The sequence below is a fragment of the Rhipicephalus microplus genome, chromosome 3, assembly GCF_043290135.1.
Source record: "Rhipicephalus microplus isolate Deutch F79 chromosome 3, USDA_Rmic, whole genome shotgun sequence".
Classification (NCBI taxonomy): domain Eukaryota; kingdom Metazoa; phylum Arthropoda; class Arachnida; order Ixodida; family Ixodidae; genus Rhipicephalus; species Rhipicephalus microplus.
In genome coordinates, this window is record NC_134702.1 from 255,877,209 (window position 1) to 255,900,461 (window position 23,253).

Sequence of the window (23,253 nt, forward strand, 5' to 3'; positions counted from 1 at the left end):
TTGCAGCAGAAAAACGCGAGGCCTAAGTTTTGTAGCGTTAGCTACACTGGCCTCGCTGCATCAATTTCGCGTGGCACTGGTCTACGCATGCGCAATAATACTCCGCCGCTGCCGTGCGCGGCTCGCCGCTGCTGTGCGCGCAATTCGATGCACTGCGCAGACGATCAGTGGTGTCACGCACCGGAGCCGGCACCTCCCTCGCACTCGGCCGTGGTCGCGCGCGAGTCGCCCACGCCGGTGAGCGCTTTCCGGAGGAGTGCCGTCATAGCCTTTGTAGACATATAGATGCCGACGCGCACGCCTTCCCTGTGCAGTCGCCATCTGACACTGCGCTGGAGCCGCTTGATGGCGCCTCTGACTGGCGTTTGCCACTGTGGTATAGCCAAGGAGAAGGAAGAATAATCAGCTGAACCTTGGCTAACGCTACGTATATCCTGGCATAGCTGAGCTAAGCCACTGCCATTTTTTTGTTTTGTCAGTACCGCTTTAGGTTATATTTCTCAACTTTAGGAACTTCATTTTTTTTCTTTTTTCTACTGGACGTATCTTCTCCAGCAACAAGACAATGCATTATGGTCAGTGTAAAGAATATAATTATCTGATTTGTCATTTCCAGTTCATGGTGGTCAGAGCTGACAATATTTAACCTCTTCACAGTCAGCCAAGAGATAAGGTCTGTAATGCTGCCACTTTTCAACTTGCTGAAACTGAAGCGTTAGGTGACGGCATCTTTCATAGCTTTGACCAGGTCTGTTAAGGACTTGGACAGTTACAGAAGGCTACCTCTGTCTATGTAATGTGTGAGGCATGATTCTGACTGAAGCAAGCTGCAATTCACAGAGTGAAGCAGAAACCTGCTGCATTGTTTGCCCTTCGTCTTTTTCACCATCTTCCAGACCACGTAGCCACTGACGTAATAAGTGATGCGGGAGCCGCTTTTACGTCCAATGATACCAGTGTGATGAGGGAGGGCTTCACAAGCAACTATCATTTCATAAACTTCATTGAGGCACCCACATCTAGCAGCTCATACAGCTTATTCTGCAGTTTTATTGAATCCTTGTGAATGCCCGGATATATAAGGCTGCTCAGATCTCTAGAAGGTATGTTTTCACTGAAGGGTGGCTGTGCCAAACTGTAAAACCTCAGGCAATTCACAGACATTAAAAACTGTGTCGGCGCAGGGTGATCGTTCGGGCCAGGCATTTGCTTCAGAACACCAAAAAGATTTTAAGCGCGTCTTGGCAGAGGCAAGACGTCATCAAGTATTTATAGCCCAAGGTTGCCCAAGTATTTATAGCCCAAGTATTTACTGCCCAATCGGCAGTTGATTCACTCAGGAACCCACCGTCCTTAGGGGCAACTTTTTCCCAAGTTGCTAAGAACCCGTTCATAACATGGCTGTAGCTACAGACGATGAATCTTTCATCCAAATAAGCTTCGTTCAAATGAGTGGTTTGTCAGTGCGAAGAATCGCACGCTCCCAGGCCTTGCGCCGTTTATCGTCGGCCGGCGGGAGAAGAAAAAAAGACGCTTTCTTCCCTTATTTGTGCGCCGAAACAAATCCCGCATTGCATCCAGGTGCAAAGCAGTGTCCGTGCTGTTTACCCATCACTGAGGCATGGTCACAATGGCATGTATTGATCCCGAACAAGTCCAAATAGGCACAGCGCAGGCGTTCCTACTTGCGAGCACATGAGAAAGCGACTGAACGTGCCGTCACAGGGTGCCAACCTAGTGGCGGGTTTGCGCTCTCGACCGATCTCGGTGATGACCTCCGCGCCATCCCGTGACGAAGTGGAATACCAGCACGCCTCCTTTCAAGGCGCGGCTGGGACGATGCTGACACCTCTCCTTCTAGCCACCAGATTGGCGTGTGCGCAAGGCGGCGGCGGCTCGCGCTCGAAGACAGAACCCAGATGTGCGAGCACGCGAGGCAGAAACATGCCGTGAAGCGTCGTGGTGGTGCGAACAAGATCCCGGCGCACGAGAACGGGAGGCCGATGCGGCGTGGCCGCACGGTGCGGACCATCTTCGCTCCACTCTCCATCATTTTGTGCATATGTGGTCGTTTTTTGCATGGTGATTTTTTTCAAGCACATTTTGGCATGTTGTCAGTTTAAACAAAACGTGCTAATAGAAGGAGACCTCTTAAAGAGTTAGATGTTGATGTTACCATAACTGACTGCCTGCTGTTATCATTAAGCTTATTACACAGTTTGTTCGAGCCTGCTGCTCTCTGTTGAACCAACCTGAAGTGTTGCATGCCGTGTGTGACTGTAGTGTACTGGTGAACTATGAAAACATTACCCAGTCAAAGTGAACAGATATTTATAAAGTTATGGTATAACTTTACACCCTGTGTTCACAGTTCAAGTGAATAATAGTCTGGTATTTATTATTAACACTAGTACAATGTCTGCTGTGAGCGTTGCCTCACGAAGTTTTTGAAACTGCAAGTTGATACGTGTGCCACTTTGGTTTCACGAGTTTACTTGTTAATAAATATAGGTCAGAAGAAAAAAAAGCGTTCCTTTTGGCTTGGTAGGTGTGGAAGAGACTGGCAGCAATGGCATGAAACAAAATTAGCATAAAACAAACAATGGCATGAAACAAACAATGAAAGAAAAGAGAGCCAGGAGACTCCATTGAAAATTTCATTTAACATTACAATTCCAAACACACCGTGAGTGTCTTTTGACGCTGTTTCCTTTATTGTAATAAATGAGGACGTTTTCATTGTAATGAATTGAAAATAGTTCTCCTCTACTTACAGCAAATAGGCTTGTTTCAAATTTAATTTATTTCGGGACTCATTTATGTTGCTTTGCCCAACAGCCACCATTATTCAAAACCAGGATACTACCAGAAGAACTGGTCCCACCCATCAAATTGTAATCATTATTTAGCAACTGCAGCAGATATACTTTTGTAGTAAACGCATGCGGTTTACAAAAAGACAATGTACACGACGTTGCTTGTGAGGATTCACTAGGTGACCTTCGAGTCGCTAAAAAGTAGGTTTTGTTTGTCCGGGCATAGGATAACTATCGACAATATCTATTGAGACATACCAGAACCTAAAAACACAACTTTTTAGTAAAGTTACGTATGTACAGAAATATAGCAGTATAAATAAGACCCATAAAATCTTTGTTTCTTCATTAAATTGTGCTTAGCCTAATGCCTAACATTTTACTTGGTAAGGGCTCCAAAGAAAGGTAGGAAGTCATGGATTACGTGCACTGTTTCCACAAATGCTTAATAAGAAAGCTTTCATGTTAAATAGTTCTTAGGAAAGAAGACTTAAGCAGTATTTTAGCACTGAAGCAATAGAGATATGACGAAGTGCTTGGACTGAAGTGAATATTTGGTGGTTAGAATTTATACCCCTAGTTTTTAGTTATCACAAGCGCAAAGGTAAAATATGAGATATGGAGACACGAGATATGCAGAGGCAAGTTCTTTTCTGCTGCTTTGCATCTTTTCGTTGTTATTCGGCATTTAGGGCACCTTTATTTCTCCCTGGTGTCTATGTTTTTTGCCCTGTCTTTTAGCAGGAATACAAACCAACTCACATTGAGTGATTACTCTGTAAATAGACATGGGTATTCATTTACGCACATGCCGTGTTCAATTCAGCTGTTTCGTAGGATGAAGCAGACATGTTCGAACACATTCACTTGTTTGACTCCTCCCGAGAACAATGTGCCGTTCTTTGGGTGTGAGTAGTAGGCCTTCAGTTGTCCTGTTCTGCCTACCACAACTCATTGTTCGTGCTGGAGATGTTGAGACTAATCCAGGGCCGGATAAGGTAGATCAACCACTAACGTTCGTGAAGGAGAGGGCGTCTTCAAACGAGAAATTTAAAAGAATGTAACAGGTAGGCTGAAGGATATGAAAGAAGGCATCACAGGCGTAAAAAAAATGAATATCTAGTCTAGAAAGAATACTCGAAAATATAGACATTCTTCGGAAAGGTGTTGCTGTTCTAACCTCAGCACTAGATGATGTAAAAGCTGACCTCAAGCTCCGACGTACCGGCACTTGACCCAGTCCTCAAGAAGTCAAAAGCTCATCTCCAAAATACTGGCTCAAGACAGGTTGAACAAGCTAGTATTGACGTTGACAATCTAAGCAACCGGCTGAGACGAAATAATCTGATAATAATCGAAGTGCCAGACAAGAAGGTGAAAAATGGGACGATACGGAAAAACTGAAAAGTGAGTTCGTTTAGCGTAACCTTGCCCTTAACATTGGTGAAATTGAACGTGCACACAGAATAGGTCAACAAACACCCGGTAAGAGTCACCAAATCATCGTGAAGTTCTTCAATTTCAGGGACAAAAGCAACAGCTTGCAAAATGCGTTAAACCTAAAAGAATCTGGCATCTCCATCCATTTGGATAGAAGATTTCTCACTAGGAATTCAACTTATTCAAAAGGCTGCGGGACTTCGCATGTGCTTAACGTAAACATAATGAAAAGTACAGATTGCGGTTCGATACAATGTTCTTGGAAAACAAACTGTATAGCTATAATAAGTCGAACGATACCGTAGTCCCACTTTCGAGGCGTGACGCACCTGCTTCAACTACGTGACCCAAACAGCATTGTAATAGTAGAACCTTATCTTTGACTGCGCCGGAATTCAGAAGCATTTTCCACAAACAGAACCACCTGTGTTCTTTTATCGAGAGCTGCTCTACCGTCATAGTGCTCGGTACGGAGACATGGCTGTCCCCGGACGCGGCTAACTTTCAGCTATCCCTGTTGAATAATTTTCTAGGTTTTAGAAAAGATAGAACCGCTTCTCGAGACAGTGGTGTGTTAGTTGCTGTAAAAAACAGCTTTCACGCTCGTGTAATTGAAACAGAAGCTAACACTGAAATTTTATGGGCCGCGCTTCGTCATTTGTAACCTGTGTTGTCGGAGTATGTTACCGTCAGCCAAGCTCGTCAGCCGACTTCATTGAAAAACTGAATGATTCACTATACAGTGCAGTCATCCCGGTCCTCTATATTTTCAGCATGTGATTTAAATCACCCATACCTGAACTTGCGGACGTGTACACCCGAAGGTGGTGCAGGAAGGTCTAACCGTGAGGAATTTCTTGATGTGCTAGCCTTGTGTAATTTAAAACAAATGGTTTCACTGCCAACTCGCGGTGATGCTATTTTAGACCTTGTATTGACTACTGAGGTTTATAACGTACTTGTGAATGTTTCAGACAATAGCAGTGATCACAATGTGCTTCATTGTGAATATACTTTAGAGAACGAAAAGCCAGAAAATAAGAAAAACAATAAACAGCTACACGCGGGCATATGTTGATATGATTATCACATATCTGTCATCTTTTTCTTTGAAATTTTCGTGCACCTTGTCGCTGCGCACAACTAATGAAAACTGGCATCTTGTGCAGACGCAGATAACCGAACAAACAGAAAAGTATACCGTAAAATTGAAGTGACAGCGTCAACCCACAACGCCTGGTTCAACTTGCATGTCAAACGCTGCATAAATAAAAAAACGACTTTACTCGAAAGCAAAACAGTTGGCGACCGAGAGTGATTGGGAATGTTACCATGAACAATCCAAGCAATGTAAGACAAATTGAAGCAGCCAAAGTCAAATTCTTCCACAAAGATATAACAACGCTCTTAAGAAAAAATGCAAAAAAATGAAATTTGGAATTTGTCACTTAAGCCATGAAACTAACATGTATAAAACTCTTGTTCCTCCAAAACTCCAATATGCGTGCTTCATTTGGGACCCTTTTCAACTGAACCTAACTCACTCACCTGAAATTGTACAGAATAACGCAGCAATCTTCATTATATTTATCATCGAACTACGAGTGTTACGTCAATGGAACACACCTTTTCGCTACAGTCACTTGAATCAGGTGGCAAAGCATCTCGACTCATACGTTTTCACAAGCTTTTCAATCATGTACCTTTGAATGCTCAGTTCATTATCACTCTATTGTGTTACTCAGCCCGTTTAGATCATCAACATAAGCTACACGTCATTAGCGGCTGTACTAACACTTTCCATCATTCATTCATCCCACGCACATCCAACGACTGGAACTACCTTCCTGTAACATGATTTCCATCTCAAATCACGACTTATTTTCATCTACAATACAGAATTACTTACGCGATGACACGCAAAGTGTACATTGTAAATATTTATTTTTACACATTGATTCCCCCATATTTTTGATGATACTTACACGTACATTCACTGTATTGCCTAACTTCAGATTTTCTTGCGTTGCATTTTTTATTATTTTGATGTTACTATGTTTGCTCTTGGTTATAGTTTTTTTCTGTACCCCACTCCCTTCTCTAAAGCTAGGTGCGATTCAGGGTAAAATAAATACTAAAATACAAATAAAACCCCAAACTATCTTCGGCATCACAAGTGTTTATTTCGAAGGATGATGTACTTCTTCCACCATCATGTGTTGCAACAGAAATAAATTAATTTTTTGGTTCAGTATTCACAGAGGAAAATGCCATTCCGCCTTACCATAACTATATGACTTTAGAGTCAGTAATGAACGATTTAAATATTTGACACCAAGGTACTAAACGAGCTATTGAAAGGCTTGCAAATAATTGAGCTCACGGCCCAGACGGCATCTGCACCAATGTGCTAAAAATAACAAAGCATGTAATATCTGACATTTTAACTGCTTTTTAAACCAATCCATTGATAGTGCAAGCGTATCATACACCTGGAAAATTTCCCACATCACTTCTAATTTACATCAGGTGACCCCTCTATGCTTTGTAACTATCGACCAATTTCACTAACAAGCATAGCATGTAAACTTTTAGAGTACCTTACATCATCTGCAATTATGACATACATAGCCAAGAACAAGTTTTTCTTACCAAGTCAGTATGGCTTTCAGCGTGGCTTTTCGTGCGAAACTGAACTATTCGAACTAATACCAGATATTCACGAAGCAGTACATAACAAAACAGACACCGATGTTCTATTTATAGATTTAGCTAAAGCCTTTGACAAGATCCCCCATAACCGCCTAAATATGAAACTGAGTGCTCTTAACATCGATTCTAATATGGTTAAATGGAGTGCTAATTTTTTGTCCGATCACTATCAGTCCGTTTTTGTTACTAATACCTTTTCTGCATTAGTAAAAGTAAAATCAGGTGTTCCCAGCTAGGGCTGATTCTATTCCTTATTTACGTAATTGATATAAGTAAACAATAGTCGTCTCCAATCAACGAATTTGCAGACTATTGTGTAATTTACAGACAAAATACTAAATATATCAATGTGAGGGCGCTGCAGTCTGACATTAACGAAATCACCCGCTGGTATATCAATGGCAAATGGAAATAATTGTTTCAAAAACGAAGTACATTTAATTTACAAGAACTACGATACCTGAGCTAGATTCTTGCATGATAAACAATAGGCCGGTCGAAAATGAGACCACAATAACATAATTAGGCACTCATCTTGCACACAACCTCACATGGAATGCACATGTTGAGGCAAAAGCCAATAAGGCTTCAAGAGCTCAAGGATTAATTAAGCCTGATTCGCACTCTGCGAACCAGTCCACTAAGCTTCTCGCACACATAACTTTAGTTCGCTCGAAAATGGAATACGCCACCCTTATTTTGAATTCTAACCAGCAATACCTTATTCATAAAGTTGAGGCCATTCAAAAAAAAGCAGCCCTTTTTATCACAGGAAAATATTCTCGGGTATGTAGCATAACAGCTATTGAAACGTCGCTGAAACTACTCACTCCAGAGAAGCGAGCCTTGTTGCACTGCTGTCTCAATTTTACAGGCTTTATTTGAGTGACTCATCTTCCTTACATTCACAGATTAAACTAGCCTATCGTATTTTTCCACGTGTAGATCATGCTTACAAAATACCGCCTATGTTTGGCCATAGTAACTTCCATCTTGACTCCCCAATGTTTTTTTGCAATTCATCACTGAAATAAAGTGCCAAGCGATGTTTTCCCTGTGCGGGATGTAGAATGTGGAACTGTAACATTGCGTGGCTTTGTTTTGTTTATTCTAGTGCAAATATACATCAGTTAACACACACCTTGTTTCATATCTTACCGAGTGCGGCATTTTATTACTATGTTTACATTGATGCAAACTGCTTTCTGCGTCTACCTTTTTAATTTTTTCGTGTTCTGTGTAAGTATTTTTTATGAACATTAATCTGCCGTATTTTAACTGCACTCCCACGTAATGTCCACATGAACCCTCAGGTTATATGCATAAACAAATAAACGAAGTCATCTCTGTTGTTGTAGTGCTCATGCTGACTTGTCCCTTCTAAACAATGATCGTACTATTCATCACAGCTAACATAAATACATGAAATCTGGAAGCATTCCTAATGCATATTGATTGTGCGTCATGCCTTGATAATTATAGAGTACTATTACGTCACGCGAAACGTCACGAGGCTAATAAATATAAGGTCAAGTATAGACGCGGAAGCAGCACTGATTCGTGTAGGCTCAGTAACCACTTGCTGTAGCATTTGCATCAAAATAATGTCACGCAAGTGTTCTATATTTACGCTGACATCAGCGCTAAATGTACTGTGAATCCAGTCAATGCCCGGAAGTATAAAATCACCTATTAAAAATTTTATTGTGTAAAAAAGATGCCATGTGTTGGTGCAGAACTTGCAAAAACTCTGGAGTGGAATCAGGGGCTCAGTGAACTGCAAATAATAGAAAAGATGTATTACGGCATGAAATATTTAAAGAGAGCACTTCGAGATTAGCTGCTTGACGTAGGAGCACAGCGGTGATGTCTTGCCTCACCAAGACAGCAACACCACCACCACTAGTGTGTCTATACCTACGGAAAGCACGATAACCAGAGGGAAAGACGTCCGTATCATCTACTTCGTCATGCAGCCAAGTTTCTGTGATGACGAGCACGTGCGGATTATTCCCGAGAATAACCGCTTCAAGCTTTTAGGTTTTATTAGGAATACTTCTACCATTAATATTCAAAATTCGGAAGTCACGAGGTGGAGGAAGTCAGTATTTTTTAGAATTACTATGATAGTTATGAAGTTTAATCCTGCTGTTTGGGTATCGCTTTATACAAAGTAATCATTATCGACTCGAAGTTTCTCATCTATCAAAGTGACCTTCTTGTCGTCTTTTTTTCTACTTTCGCACTCTTTCATAGCAATTTACGTTTTCTGAGTGCTTCACGTGAGTAATTGTTTTGTACGGAAGATTTGTCCCTTTAAGCTTGTAGGCGTTCTTTATAACATCGGGTTTTTTAATGAAGTCTTGAAAAAAAGATGATAATTGGTCTTGATTTACGCGGCTTCCCCAGACGACAGATTCTTCCAATAGAACTGCAGTTTACATTTAATTTCTCAGAAAATAGACTGGTAACAACTTTTTGCTTAAGCTCGGCTTCTGATTCACCGGTTTTCTCTCTAATGCCGAAGATCAACAAGTTAGAACGCCTACCCCTGTCTTCTAAACCCGCAATGTTGGATTCTAGAGTTTTTACGGTCCGTTCAAGGTCACCGACACGAGCAGTACGTTCTTCTAAATTGGTGAACTGATGGTCCCACTCAGCGAAAGTATTTCCTAAATTGTTTTGGTGCGTTCTAAGAGCCGTCATGTCCTCAATTAATTTGGCTTGCCCTAGTAATAGTTCTTGCAGCATTTTCTCTGTGTTGAGACCTGGATTTGTCTCAATATCACTGCACAGCAGAAGTAAGCACATACAGTACATATCTTAAGCTATAATAGCACAATGCTGTGGGCACGGCAGGACAAAAAGGCAGTTGTAATTGCTCATAAATGAAGTAGAGTACTATATAACCTGAATAAAGCAAAGAAATGGCTTGTGAGGCCACATGCCCGTTGGAGGTCCGCCATGCCCACTGAAGGTGTGCAGATTGTCCTTTTATAGAGTTATCGACCGATGTCACATGACGTGCAGGTGGCGCTGGGTTCGACGTGGGTGTGAGCAAAGCAGGCATGAGACGAAATGTTTCCTGATAAGCCTCTGTCGTTATTCCCGAGTTAGGAAGCCTCACAGAAGAAACAGGCACGTTTTGAAAGCTGGTAGATGCGGGATAATAGAAGCTTGCTTAATACATCACTGCAGTCAGACCAAAAACAAGCATGGGCATAAAACAGAGAAATGGCTTGTAAGGCCACATGCCCGTAGCAGGTCCACCATGCCCACTCCTCGCGCCAGTCTCTCCGCTGTCAGCTTCCTCTTCATCGCGCGGATCGCTATGCGACACGTACGTAGCATGACCCTCGGCGGCGAAAGCACGGTCTCGGAGCTTCTGAGATGCGGCTAATCTGACGCTCCATCAACGACATGCGATACGGACGCCTATGAATGGGAGGCTAGTCACCAATGTTTATGCGGTGGGTAACTCTAGTAGCTTTCTCCTATGAACGGCAGCCGAGGTCGAAAACGTCGATGTAAGACAGCAGAACGCGCAGGAACTCTTCAGTATGCTGCGCTGTTAAATTAGGAGCAATCATCCACCTAATTGCACTGTCGGAGCAATGAGTTGAGTGGGGCTGGGCAGAAGGTTGAAAGGAGCGACCACGGTGAAAATATTCACAGCGTTGTCTTCTAGGGTGGAAAGCAGTTGCAAAGTGATACCTTGCGGCAGCACCTGAGCTGTCCAACGGAAATTTACAAATGGGAGACACGTGGAGTTCCCTGCGACAGACAGGGTGGTATGCGGTAACGTAATACAACGGCTGATGAGGACATCGGCGACGGGTATCGGTACATAGTCGCCGTCGGAAACTGGTGGGTTTGATTTGAACCGGACATAGGTCAGTGTTTGAGGTGGAAGACGAGCATATCTGGCAGTGCAGAGGCAGCTCGGTTGTTGTTCAGCGAGGTCTATTATGGTCAATCTAAAATGGAGCATACTGGCAGAGCAGTCAATCAGGACAGAATGTGCCGTCAGAAATTCGAGGCCTAGGATAACGCTGTACGGGCACTTTTCGAGGATGGCGAACAGATCAACTGTGTGGCTATCAGCGATGTTTCCACGAGCGGTGAACATTCCAACGACAGATGCAGTTCTGCCGTCGGCAACACGTACGAACTGAGTTGGCACAGGCGTGAAGACGTTTTTGAGCTTACGGTGAAAACAAGTTGCCATGACAGGAAGTTGAGTCCCAGTCTCACCAGAGCAGTCACAGGCACACCATCCATTTCCACGTTAAGGTTCCCGTTTGTCTGTATGGTCAGTAGAGGATTTTCGATCAGTCCAATCGATGCAGCACCGTCTTCAGAGGCTGCGGCATTTAGTTTTCCGTCGGGGAACGTCAGGGGAAGGTGGGCAGTAGAAGGTGGGCGGCGGGGCTGTGGAGAAAGAAAGTGGTGACGTTGAGGGGATGGAGATCGGGAGTAGCGGCGATCAGTCACAGGTTCCTGATGGACAAAGTGTTTGGGGCTGGTCTCCTGACGATAGAAAGGTCGGGCATTGAAGGAGCGCTGAAGGGTTGTGCAGTAGGACACCAACGGCTTCTGAAATGACGAGAAATGTGCCCAATATGGTGACGAGAGAATCATATGGGCTTGTCATCAGGTGTTCGCCATGCGGAAGGATTACGGACCGTCGATGGGGAGCCAGACGGGGATAAACGCGCAGACGTGTACTGTTGCCGCCAGTCGGTACGGGAAGGCACCGAAATGCAGCATAGACCCATGCTGGCAATTTTCTGTCGTACAACAGCTTGAATAAGGGGCAAGGGAATTAAAGAAATGGTTTGAGGTGACGTTGGTGCACTGTAGCAGGGGCGTACGCTTCAAGTTCATGCCTGACGAGTTGAGTTAAGCCATCACAGGTGTCGGATGAACGATATGGGTGAAGGCGCGATGACGTCGCTGCTGTATTCGCAAGGCACTAGAACTGGCGGGTGCGCTTGTTTTGAGCATGTTCAAGCCGATGGCATTCCGGACGATAGTTATAGCGCGAGAACAAAACGATGATACAGGGACAAGAAGGACACGAATCCCTGTGTCATCGTTTTGTTCTCGCGCTATAACTATCGTCGTGCCATACCAACTAGCCCAAGCTGCCACACTTCTAAGGCATTCTGGAATTATGGCACCAACAGAAGGCACATCATTGAAGACAAACAACTTGAATGCATTTTTGGCTATAACCTTTAAAATATGCGTAACTTCTTCAGGCATGGACATGTTTTAGTCATCTTGGCGGCATAGTGCGAGGACAGCCTGAATGTAACTGATGTAGGACTCCGTGAAAGTTTGTGCGCAAGTCGACAACTAATTCTTCGCAGCTTGACGACGATCAAAGGGGTTCCCAAAAAGCTGACGGATCTTTTCCTTCAAGCTGTCCCAGCTCGTAATGTATGCTCGTGGTTATCGAACCAGACACGATGGGTTCCGTCGAGGTAAAAGATGACGTTCGCGAGCTTACGTGTGGGATCCCACCTGTAAATGGCGCTGACGCGTTCGTAAAGGTGCAGCCATTGGTCGACGTCGGACACCTCGAGGCCCGAGAACACGCCATGGTCCTCGAGGGTGGGCAGCGTCACGAAAGTTGTTGCGGCCGCTGGGTTGGCCGGCTGGGTAGGAGGCCGGGCGACCAGAAAGGATGTATATAGGTGAGTCTTCAGTGGCCATGTTCAAATCCGCGAGTGAGCGTCTGCTCCCGAGTTCTGTCGCGAGGACGGGGATTGCACAAATCCACACACTAAAATACGAGAAGGAGACCGACTCGGAAGAGTAGACACAGATATATTTACAGCTGATTAAGCGTGCAGCGCCAGCCACACAAATGAAAGGAAGGAAGAAAGGAAGTGCATGGAAACTCTGGCACACACCCACTCTGGGGGATTGGCCATGAACCGGATAGTTTTGACTAAATACTGTTAATTTATTAGCCTACAGTTTTAAGCTATCGAAAAAAGGCAAAATAAATTAGAAATATACAATTAGAAATAATGAATACAGAAAATGATGCAGATGGTATCACCAACAGCACTAAGTAAATGAATGTAGAGAGCAATAAAAAAAGGATAATTTAGGAGCAATATTAGGTTCTACAGTCTGAAATTTTTTGAAGCTTTAATAAACTCCTGCAAGCCATCGGCAACTTTCCAGTCAGTAAAACCGAGGGATAACGCCCCCAAAGAAAGTACATTTGGAGTGATCAACTCCAGTTCTACGAGACTAAAGACGGCATCCAAAGCGATTTTGCGCAATGCAGCGTATTTTTACAATATATCTGATAATGTTCTGATTTATCAGGGACTCTACAAAACCAACAATTAGTGGAAGGAGCCAGACCAGCTTTGTGTAAATAAAAATTTAGATATAGAGTATGACAACTCAGCCTTGTGATTGAGACTTCAACTGCACGCGTTTCACAAAATTTACTGTTCCAACGATGATTAGGAGTTGAAATTGAAATGTTTTTATTATGGATGACAAAAAAAGTTTTTCTAACATAATTTTTCTCCTAAATCTAGCCCCTATTATGAATTTAGATGCTGGAATTAAGCATGTGAATAACGGGGCCATTTAGTGATGACTAAGCTAATGCATCCACCACTTCATCGAGGAAAATTCCCTTATGCCCTGGTACCCAAACCAATTTAACCAACTGTGTATACGGTGGAGCTGATGATTTAAAAGTACTCAGCACGTGCGAGTTGTCATTTGGCGTTAGAGAAGATCACACCGACAGCGAATCAGTTAAAATTATTGCCGAACTAGTTGGTGCAGTTAATTTGCGGAGAGCCCAATGAGTTCGCGTCAGTCCGTCCGCTGTCGTCCTCCTCTTAATCGTGTGGATCACTAGGCTGCTCGTACGTAGCAATATATAAATAAACTTAACACATGAGTTAAATATGCAAAAAGTGAACTTTAATCACGGCCCAGAGAGTCTCTGTACTCGCTTATAGCAGTAGATCCACTTGCACCGCTTTCTGCCGCACATTGTTCGTTAGGTGGCACACTCAAGCAGTTGTCTTTTTTTTAGATCCCTGCCAGGCGACCAACTGAAGGAGTCCTCTCATATACATGGCTGAGAATTTTCATAAATCTGGGCACAGAAAGGCAACCACTTCATATGTGGTTGTAGACAAATTTATGTGCTCTCGCTCTTCGGCACCATTATCTGCTCATTGCTTCTGATATTCAGAGTGATTGAGTTGAGCCACGCTAGCTCCAAACATGGAACGAATTGCTCCCTTTCGAAGTCGAGGTGCTTAAATTACGTCTTGTAGAACGTTTTCTTTGTTTCGCTAAACTACCTATCAAACATGAGGTGCTTATAGAAGTGTCGAGTACATATTTTGTCCTTCGATTTCAGGGGTCACATACTCATGGGTACTTTTCTAAGCCACTGATCTAGCAGCAGAGGATCAGATGGAACCGCGAAGAGCGGAATCTTCTCCCACACTTTGCCATAACCAGACACTTAGCCGAGAACCAAACACTTATTTGCCCTCTGTCCGGTTACCCCGCGTCTTCACATACAGATACGAAGATATCTTGTCCCTTCGAGCATCAACAAGCATATTCAAGACATTTTAAACAAAGGGTGTAACATGAAAATGTCTGGCTAATACGGCAACTCAGGCTTCGAGGCATGGAAGACAGGCGCACGTCTGCTCTGTCGTTCTTTTTCAGCAGCTTTTTCGTCCATTTTGTCTAAATTTCTGTAACAGTGCTTCACATATGTGTAAAAACAATGGCACGATGTTTTTAGTTTGTATTTCATAATGGGTATGCATGTATACGTTTCGTTCGGAGGTCTTACTGAAGCAACCGAGCAAACGGTTTTCTAGCAGACGACACGCTCCACGCTCGCTGCCGCCGCTGGTTTCCGCCAGTTCGCGCATTTTTCTTGCAGGTCTAAAAGTTATTACGAAGAAATAAAAATGGAGCTTGGTGCATTGCAAGTTTCCACTTCATCAAACGGGCCCCTCATAGCATCCATGTTCTATCACATTTTTTGCACAGATCCAACCAGCGCCTCCTCTATTTTTTTCAGTGCCCGGGTTAAGGAACGGATTTCAATGGGAAGCGGCCGTCGGGGCTAGTGCGGCATATCGCCGCCAGGCGTCGAAATTGAAGCAGAGAGGCCGCCATGTCGTCTCTCGTGGAAACGAATGCCGCGGCTGTGTTCAAAGCTACTATACAGCTCGGTTTTCGGCTGTAATCGCATTTTTTAGGTGTAATGAAAACTTGGAAACGAGAATCGTGAAGCACTTGTTGTTCTCGGCAATCAGCTCATTTCAAAGGCTTGAGTCGTTCACAGCTACTTGATCGAGGCACTCGTGCGTCATCTGCTAGCTAGGCCAATACTCGATAGCTCATGCAAGTAATCCACGGAAGATCGTTTTGTCACCGAGGCGTTCGCTAGACTGAGAGTTGTTTTTTTTTCGAAAAACTGAAAGTTGACTTTTGAAGAAAGCTTTTGCCAGAAGCTAATATTAAAAGCTTGAATGCCTAGTGTTCCCGATGCTTGGTACTCTCTAGTGGCGTAGCACCCTATGCGCAAGGCTGGACTTCATGCCCTAAAAGCAGACAATGCCACTACACTGCGTCCAGGGGTATTGCTCATCATCTGGTCCCTTCGCAAAGCCTGGCATGTGTTGCCACCGAGAAAAAGCGAGTGTCTGAAAATGAAGAACTGTGGCAGGTGATTTCACCATTTGAGAGTTTAAACAATGAAATCATCGTGAAATAAAAGTTCCATATGAGGCGCAATATATGTGATCGTTGCCCGTATTTTTAACAGGTGCTGTTAAGTCTGAAGTCTAATGCTGACTCTGAACTTCAGTTAAGGTGACAGACATGAAAAATGCGGCCTGTTGTCAGTTGCTTGAGCTTGTCTGTGTATTCGTGGACGGATTTTTGTAGCCCTAATATCTGGCTGCTTAGCTCTGTTTCTTTCTGCTTCCCTCTGGTATCTTACTTCGGTAGCGAGCAGAGTAGAGGCCAAATGGCTGTGTGGTGCCCATGGGCTACGATTCAGCTTAAGGGCGTAATGTTAGCGTTGCCCACGGCAATGATCACGAGGCAGTGTTGCTACTAATAGACTCATTTGTTGACTGTTCGAATGATGCGCGCTCCCGTTTAGTGACCCAATTACCATGTTGCCAAACGTGATGGGTAGTCTTAAGCCACCACAACTCGTGATCTATAAAATACTCAGGTTGTAAATGACCTCTACATATTAGAATGTGGTAGGAAGATTAACTAAGAGACCCATTTTTCTGCCTGATTACTGCAAGAACGCTCCCCCGAACACCTGTGGAATCTGAAATTCACGAAGCTAGAGCCGTACAGTGCATGAAGGCGATAGCTTTAAATGTCTCACGAAAAGCGAAAATTGATCGCCAGTGGCGTCAGGCTTTTTCTCACGATGGTGGCGCGAACACGAGTGATACAAAAAATCATCATTGCGTGAAAACGTGATCATATGACGTCACATATCATAAGTGTTTGTGAAGTATCAGAAGGTCACATAACTTGACGGCATCATATAACATCTTCGCTTGGTTGAAATGGGTTGATCATGAAGGCAGCGCATAACCAGCTGAGGGACAAAAAGCTAGCTTAGTCTGCAATTCTTGAGGCAGTAAGAAAACCATTTTAAGCGCAGAAATATCCCGGAGAAAAAGAGGAAAAATTTCGTGCATTGAATTGAAAAAAAAAAACGAGGATAGTTCTTTCCTTTTAGTCGTCTCGGATTTCTATGGAAATCTTAGTACAGTCCGTCTTAAAACTTTAAGTTATTATCGTCAGACTCCGGTGCCGTGTTCCCCCATTGAATTTTTAATTACACAGAGCTTGTCTGACACTGTCCACTCTTTGTCCGTTCTGCGAAGAATCAGAAACTATTGAACAATATTTTGTAACTACGTGGTAATTAGGAAAAGATTGCTCGCTATTCCGTTTGCGAAGCTAGGATTAAGTTTAACCACACAAAATGTCCTAAATTTTGGTGCCTCCGATTTGAGAAATCGCCACAGAGATGTATTTGTTGCAGTGTGCAATTTCATTCCAGACACTAAGCATATTTTATCATGAGGCCCACCTTAACAAATTTAACTCAGAACACTTCATTCAACACTTTGACTCAACACTTTACTTAAAAAAAGCAGAGTCGAGAAGTAATTTTTGAAATGTCAATAAAAATGAGGCATACATCCCAAATTATTTGGGTTTAATATGCTCTGCTGTCGGGTCAGCTCCCAAAATCTAGGTATAATTATTACATTAGAGACTATTTTATTGCTTTTTTCTCAATTTCTGAATCTTTGTTTTTTTTTATATTGTCCTTCTACATATTGTCACGCACCAAGAGCCGTGAAGACAAGACAGGAAGAGCGGGGCAGAAAGACACGAGCGTGTATTTTTAAACGAAGCGCTCACACACTCTCTTCTTTGTTCTCTTTTCCCTTTTCGGGTCGCTAGGGCTTGCCGGCTCACAACTCTAGGTGGGAACATTTTTCTTTTCTTTTTGTTGTAAGCAATGGTAGATTTACCGTCTCTAAGATAATATATGTTGTCTTGGCCGATTCCCCACAATAGGTATGTGCCATGGATCCCAGGCTACAACCAAACAAACAAGTTATCTCAGGTAAACTCATAAGAGGACCGGTGAGTTTTTTTTCAACTATTGATAAGTGAAAAAAAATGTTGTTTATCGTCAGACATGCAGAGTGGTACACAGCAGTAGTATATAATGAGGCATGCAAATCATGGTGTTTAAATAGCTTGGAAAGAAAATAATACGCGAATGGTATAAAAATCGACCGCATATATTGAACCGGTAGCACGGCCTGACAGAGACTGGTGAAAACAGCGCGACGCTATGTTCGGGTTACTTTTCATCCTCCTTGCACCCGTGAAGTCGACAAGAAGCACGACTGCCAAATAACTCGCATGAAATCACGAATTAGCAAGCTTCTTAATACGTGCGGCCGTTCAGCGCCAGGATGCTGTAGTCTACTCGCGCAGCGCCAGCATGCGGCAGCGGTGAGCGGAAGAAGAGCGCGGGCTCGACGGCCAAAAGAGATTGTTCACCCGGACACTGAAAAAAATAAGAAGGCGCTCACTCAACATATGCTAATATGCCAGGGGAGAGGCCAGTCATGAAATCAGCCGAAAGTTTTCTCCGTGTATGTTTTTGTACATACCTTTTGAAAGTGGCAAGTTGTCAATGTTCTCTTGAGAGTCAGTGTCCCGCAACCCCGCAGAGCTGGTTTCGAGGAACAGCGGACTGTCTACATTGCCCGATTCTTCCTGGCCATATGTGTGCAAGTCTTCGTTGAAATAGTCATCGCTCTCTGATTCTTCGGGGAATAGTGGTTCTGCCCAGAATGCCCCCGTGTGCACGTTTTCGGATGCCGCCTGCCGGGTTAGCGGAGGCAGGGGGTCGCCTCGCTCGTCGATCACCGCTGGCCGCTCGTTGACCAGCACCGGACCCTGTAGCACAGGGCTCACCACTCGCGACTCGACTTCTCGGGTCAGCCTGCAATTTCCTACAATAACTGATGGATCCCGCTTGTCGTCCACTCACGTTGCATGTACATTCATTTACAGACAACACAAGTCTGAAACAGGGCTCACAATGCCCAGCAGCAGAATAAAAAAGGCAGCTTTGCCCTGGTGGTGCAAAGCCTGAAAGTTAGCTCCCTCACATTTCTCCCCTTTTCTTGTTCTCTTCTTTTTTTCTTTTTATCGGCTCTCTTACTGGCCCACAGTTTCAGGAATCCAATCGAGGCCATGGTGCCATATTTTTGACGGAAGCGAAAATTCTAGATGGCTGTTTACTCAGATTTCGGTGGGCATTAAAAAATTCAAGGGAGTACAAAGTTCCTCAACATTGCGTTACATACTTTCTCATAATCATATGGTGGTTTGGAAACGTTAAACCTCAGAGATAACTAAATTATTATATAAATCATTCACTGTTTCTATTTGTCCACTGTTTTCTCGCTTTAAGTTTTCATACGTAGTTTGTCCTGCCTTCCGCCAAGCGACAAACGCACAGGACAGCACGGGAACATAAATTGCTCCACCGTTATATCATCATCAAGGCGCTTGAAGTACCAGAGGAAGGCTTCTCTTGAAGCGTGTGTGCGGGCTCAATATGCCGCAGTTAGCTATGTTATATTGCCACGCACTTTACCAGCCAGCGTGAGAGAGGCAGACGAAGGCGCAGAAGTTCTCGCGCACGCGCTTATGTTTCGGCTGTTCTGGGGTGCTATTCTGGACATAGTCCAATTGCGCCATGTTGTCAGATTCCGCCATTGATCCATGATAATTGACCAAGTGAGCTGCTATGACCTCTCTGATTGGCTTAAAATACCGCCATTACAAAATTTGACAATATGGCGGAATTAGACTGTGTCCAGAATCACACCCCTGTGCCAATTGCTCTTCGGGATGACTTGGACATTGCCCAGCCACTGTTTAAACGTTGCCTTCGTTTAGAATGTGTCTTCTGTGGGGGGTCTTTTTAAAGATGTGAAGACTGGCTAGCGAAGTTCGAGCACCCAGCGGATTTCAAAAGGGTGGGACGGGATGGCAAAGCTCAGAAACGTGCACTTCAGTCTTTTGAATGGCGATCATACATGGTTCCAGAACCGCAACGGCCTCCTAACGTCACGGCGTGAGGTATGTTGCAAACTTGAGGACATGTACTCGAGGCCTTATTTTCGCGAGCGAGCGGAATGGGCCCTCCTGTATCGCGTTCAGATACCCAACAAGGTATTGCTTTGTACATGGAGGATATTGTCCGTCTTTTCAATCGAGCCGATCCACACATGCTAAAAGCCAAGAAGCTGCGTCACTTGATGCGGGGCGTGAAGGAACATCGCTTTGTTGGTCTCATTTGTAGTCCGCCCATGACTGTTGCGGAGTTTCTTACTGAAGCCGTCACCATGGAAAAGGCACTGCAGCAGCAGAACCGGTATGATCGTCAAGTGAATGATCGGGCTAGGATCATTTCAGACACACGAAGAAGCACTTGGTTAGCTCATACGCTTGGTCGTTCGCGACAAGCTACAACTGCAACAGGTGCAGTAGCAGTCGACTGCTAGGTGCATAGCCAGCATAATACGAGTCACACAGACGCACGGCGCACTTCGTCGTAAGACACCTGTTCACCTTGGTGTACCTCTTCAGCCGTTCGCTCTATCCAGCGAACGTCAACGCGTGACATATGCCGACACCCTGAGACGCACACCGTCGGCAGTGACACCTTCGGTGAGAGTCGGCTTTATGCACGGCAGTTGTGCCGACACATTCATATACAACTCACTCGCACCAGCGCAAATATTGGTGGCTATTCCGTATGCCACGCTCCAGTCTGCACAGGCAGTGCCTTATTTTGAAAGCACTCGACCCGTCGCACGCAAATCCGACATTTGGCGCATGCCCGACCGATGGCTACTTCGATACCACTGTGGTGAGGCGAGTCACGTGTACCGAGAGGGCAACCACCAACTGGAGCTTCAGGGTTTACCTGTAAATTCAACCCATCCCCGGCTCGGACATCGACCACCTAAGATCGAAGATTATACCGCCCAGGGGTCAGTCGCGTTCACCGTCAGCACGATCAGCATCCTATTCCGGCAACAGGAATTGAATGTCGCCAAGACGGTCTCCGTGCCCTCGCCTGAAAAACTAAAGTCAGTGACCTCTCGAGGCGAGGCCCCTGATTCTCGACGTGCTGAAGACAACGACTTTCAATCAACGCATCGACGCGACTTTGGACCAACGGAAATTCGACGACGCCTTTGTCTCAGGCTGGTGACTTTTCTATGGACGTACCTGTACCCATTGACGGTCGAAATGTGACAGCCTCAGTAGATACTGGCGCAGATCACTCGATTATTAGCGGTATATTGGCAAGCCTACTGAAAGAAAGTTATCACTGCTTCAACAGGGTCAAACGTACGCACAGCGGGAGGACTCATCGTCATGCCCCTTGATGTGTGCATCATCAGGCTGCAACTGCGAGGTTCCACGTTTCTGATTAGCTACCTCGTGCTACGTGAATGTTCCCGCGAATCGATTATTGGAATAAAATTTCTTGGAGATTAGGGTTCTCTAGTTGACCTGCGCCGACGCTGCATTTCATTTTCTTCAGCCAAGGCTGCCGTAAAGGATACCCACCGCCATACAGCCCCTTTCGTGTTTCCGACGACAGCGTCGCAATACCATCTCGTGCGAGTATCATGATTCAGGTGACGCATGAGGACACAAATGATGGTGAAACGCTGGGAGAGTGCAACCTCTCCCTGTTACTAGCTGTTAAAATACCTGTGCCACGAGGCATCATTGAGATCAAAGCACTGACGTCAAATTTCAAGATCGATATTTGCCCATCATTCAATCGCTTGGTATGCATAGGTCTTCTTAGCCAAAGTCGAATGACATCCGCCGTGTACAAGTTATTTTAATTCAATGTGAAACAGCGTAGAAAAGCTAAGGAGAAAAAACTGAAAATAGACTTCCCTGCGACATCGGCGCTAGTGCTACATGTTCGGTGTTTATATTCCACAAATAGCATCTAGAGTGACGATACCTTAGTTACAATGACGTCAACGATCTGAGTGTGTTTGGAGCCGACTCCCGGCCATGCCATCACTAATGGCTCTCCTTGCTGTGTTGAAGCGTGCGTGCGATTCATCGTGTCACACCACCTGATTCGGCGTGTGCTTCACAGCGTGAGAACAATCATTCAGAGTGAAAATACGTGCCAGAAATTCGGGGAACCACTGCGCAGTGAGAACCTTTCACGTCAAGGCGCGGCAAAAGCGGAAACTTCGTGGCGTTTCATGCCTTTATAAGTCGCGAACCTCAACGCAGCCAGAGAGTTGACCTAGTACGGGCCGATGGACAGAGTGACTGGGTGCCTAAGAAGAACAGCTGCATTTGCTCGCTTCACTTTACGCCGAGCTACTCCAGGGTAGATGTTGTGTTGGTGAACAAGTTGGGGTTCGCTGGCGGTACGAGGCCCCTTCTCGAGGCCAGGGCTACAGGAAGAGGGGAAGAACGAGTGGAGGCTACTTAACCTTGCTAACGGAAAGTGCATGGAGGGGCTTTTGTCTACATCATCAGACACACAGCTAGACTGACTGCACGTGTGCCCCTAGCAGACGAAATGCCAGTGTGCATGACGTCACCATTTTTTGTGAAAGCAGCATCAGCTGTGCAGTGGCCTCGACGTGGCCGTGAAGTCGCGCTCACAGCACTACAATTTGGCAAGCTTTTGACCCATTTTGAACCATGTTCGATAGCAGATATACAAATCAATACTACAGATATTCATTCGTACCTCAGGTGCATTTTAGGTCGCAAATCACTACTAGGGGGTCAATAGCTACTCGTTGACGCAAAAATCTTGACATGAGTAAATTTGATGTTGGCGCTCTTTTGAGAACAGCCAAAGAGAGGACACGATCACGAATTTCAAAAATGAACATCATCCCTGTTTCGTGGCACTACCGTCGCCTACTCTGAAGCCTTGAAAGACGGCATCGAATGTTTTGCGTGTGATTACAGCAGCCGCGATGGAACAGCCACAACGAATATTGATGTTAATAATGCACTATCGGAAGAGAACCAGAAGGCCTCACGGCAGCTGCTACTTGAATTCTAGGCGTGCTTTGCGTAATCCTCTGAAGTCACTCACGCGTCCATCCCACGGCACATAATATTCACTTTCGACGATGTGCGACCTATTCACCAACAGCCATACCATGTCTCGTGGAAAGAACGGCGAGCAATCAAAGACAAGCGAAGTAAATGATTAACGGCGGTGTTGCTCATTTTTCTAACAGACCGTGGTTATCTATGGTCGTCCTGGTGAGGAAGAAAGATTCTGTGTCAATTACAGAAAACTTAACAACTTCACGAAAAAGAACGTTTGTCCGCTGCCCCGTAATGATGACTCTGTTGACTAGCTACGGTGAGTGAAATATTTTTTTCCCTTGATAAGATACGTAGGCTATTGGTGAATCGAGGTTGATAAGCGCAACCACGAAAAAACAACCTTGGTCACCCGGGATAGTCTCTACGAATCTCGAGTGTTCCCGTTTGGTCTCTGCGCCAGCTACAATCCACCGCATGATGGACACTGTGTTAGCCTATTTATATTGGCAGAGCTGCCTTGTCTAATTTGACGACGTGGTCATGTTTTCAGCCACCTTGTCCG

General features: G+C 44.7%; 1 protein-coding gene across 1 annotated transcript in view; it reads right to left on the bottom strand.

Annotated features, from left to right (window-relative positions):
• LOC142803193 (uncharacterized) overlaps window positions 1-18,814 on the bottom strand; it is a 162,019-nt gene extending 143,205 nt beyond the window's left edge. Inside the window, exons 1-2 of the mRNA XM_075888286.1 lie at window positions 18,781-18,814; window positions 18,224-18,601 (exon numbers count right to left, since the gene is read on the bottom strand). Coding sequence (XP_075744401.1) covers window positions 18,224-18,601; window positions 18,781-18,814 — 412 coding nt within the window. The remainder of the gene's footprint in view (window positions 1-18,223; window positions 18,602-18,780) is intronic.
• Between the last annotated feature and the right edge of the window lie 4,439 nt (window positions 18,815-23,253).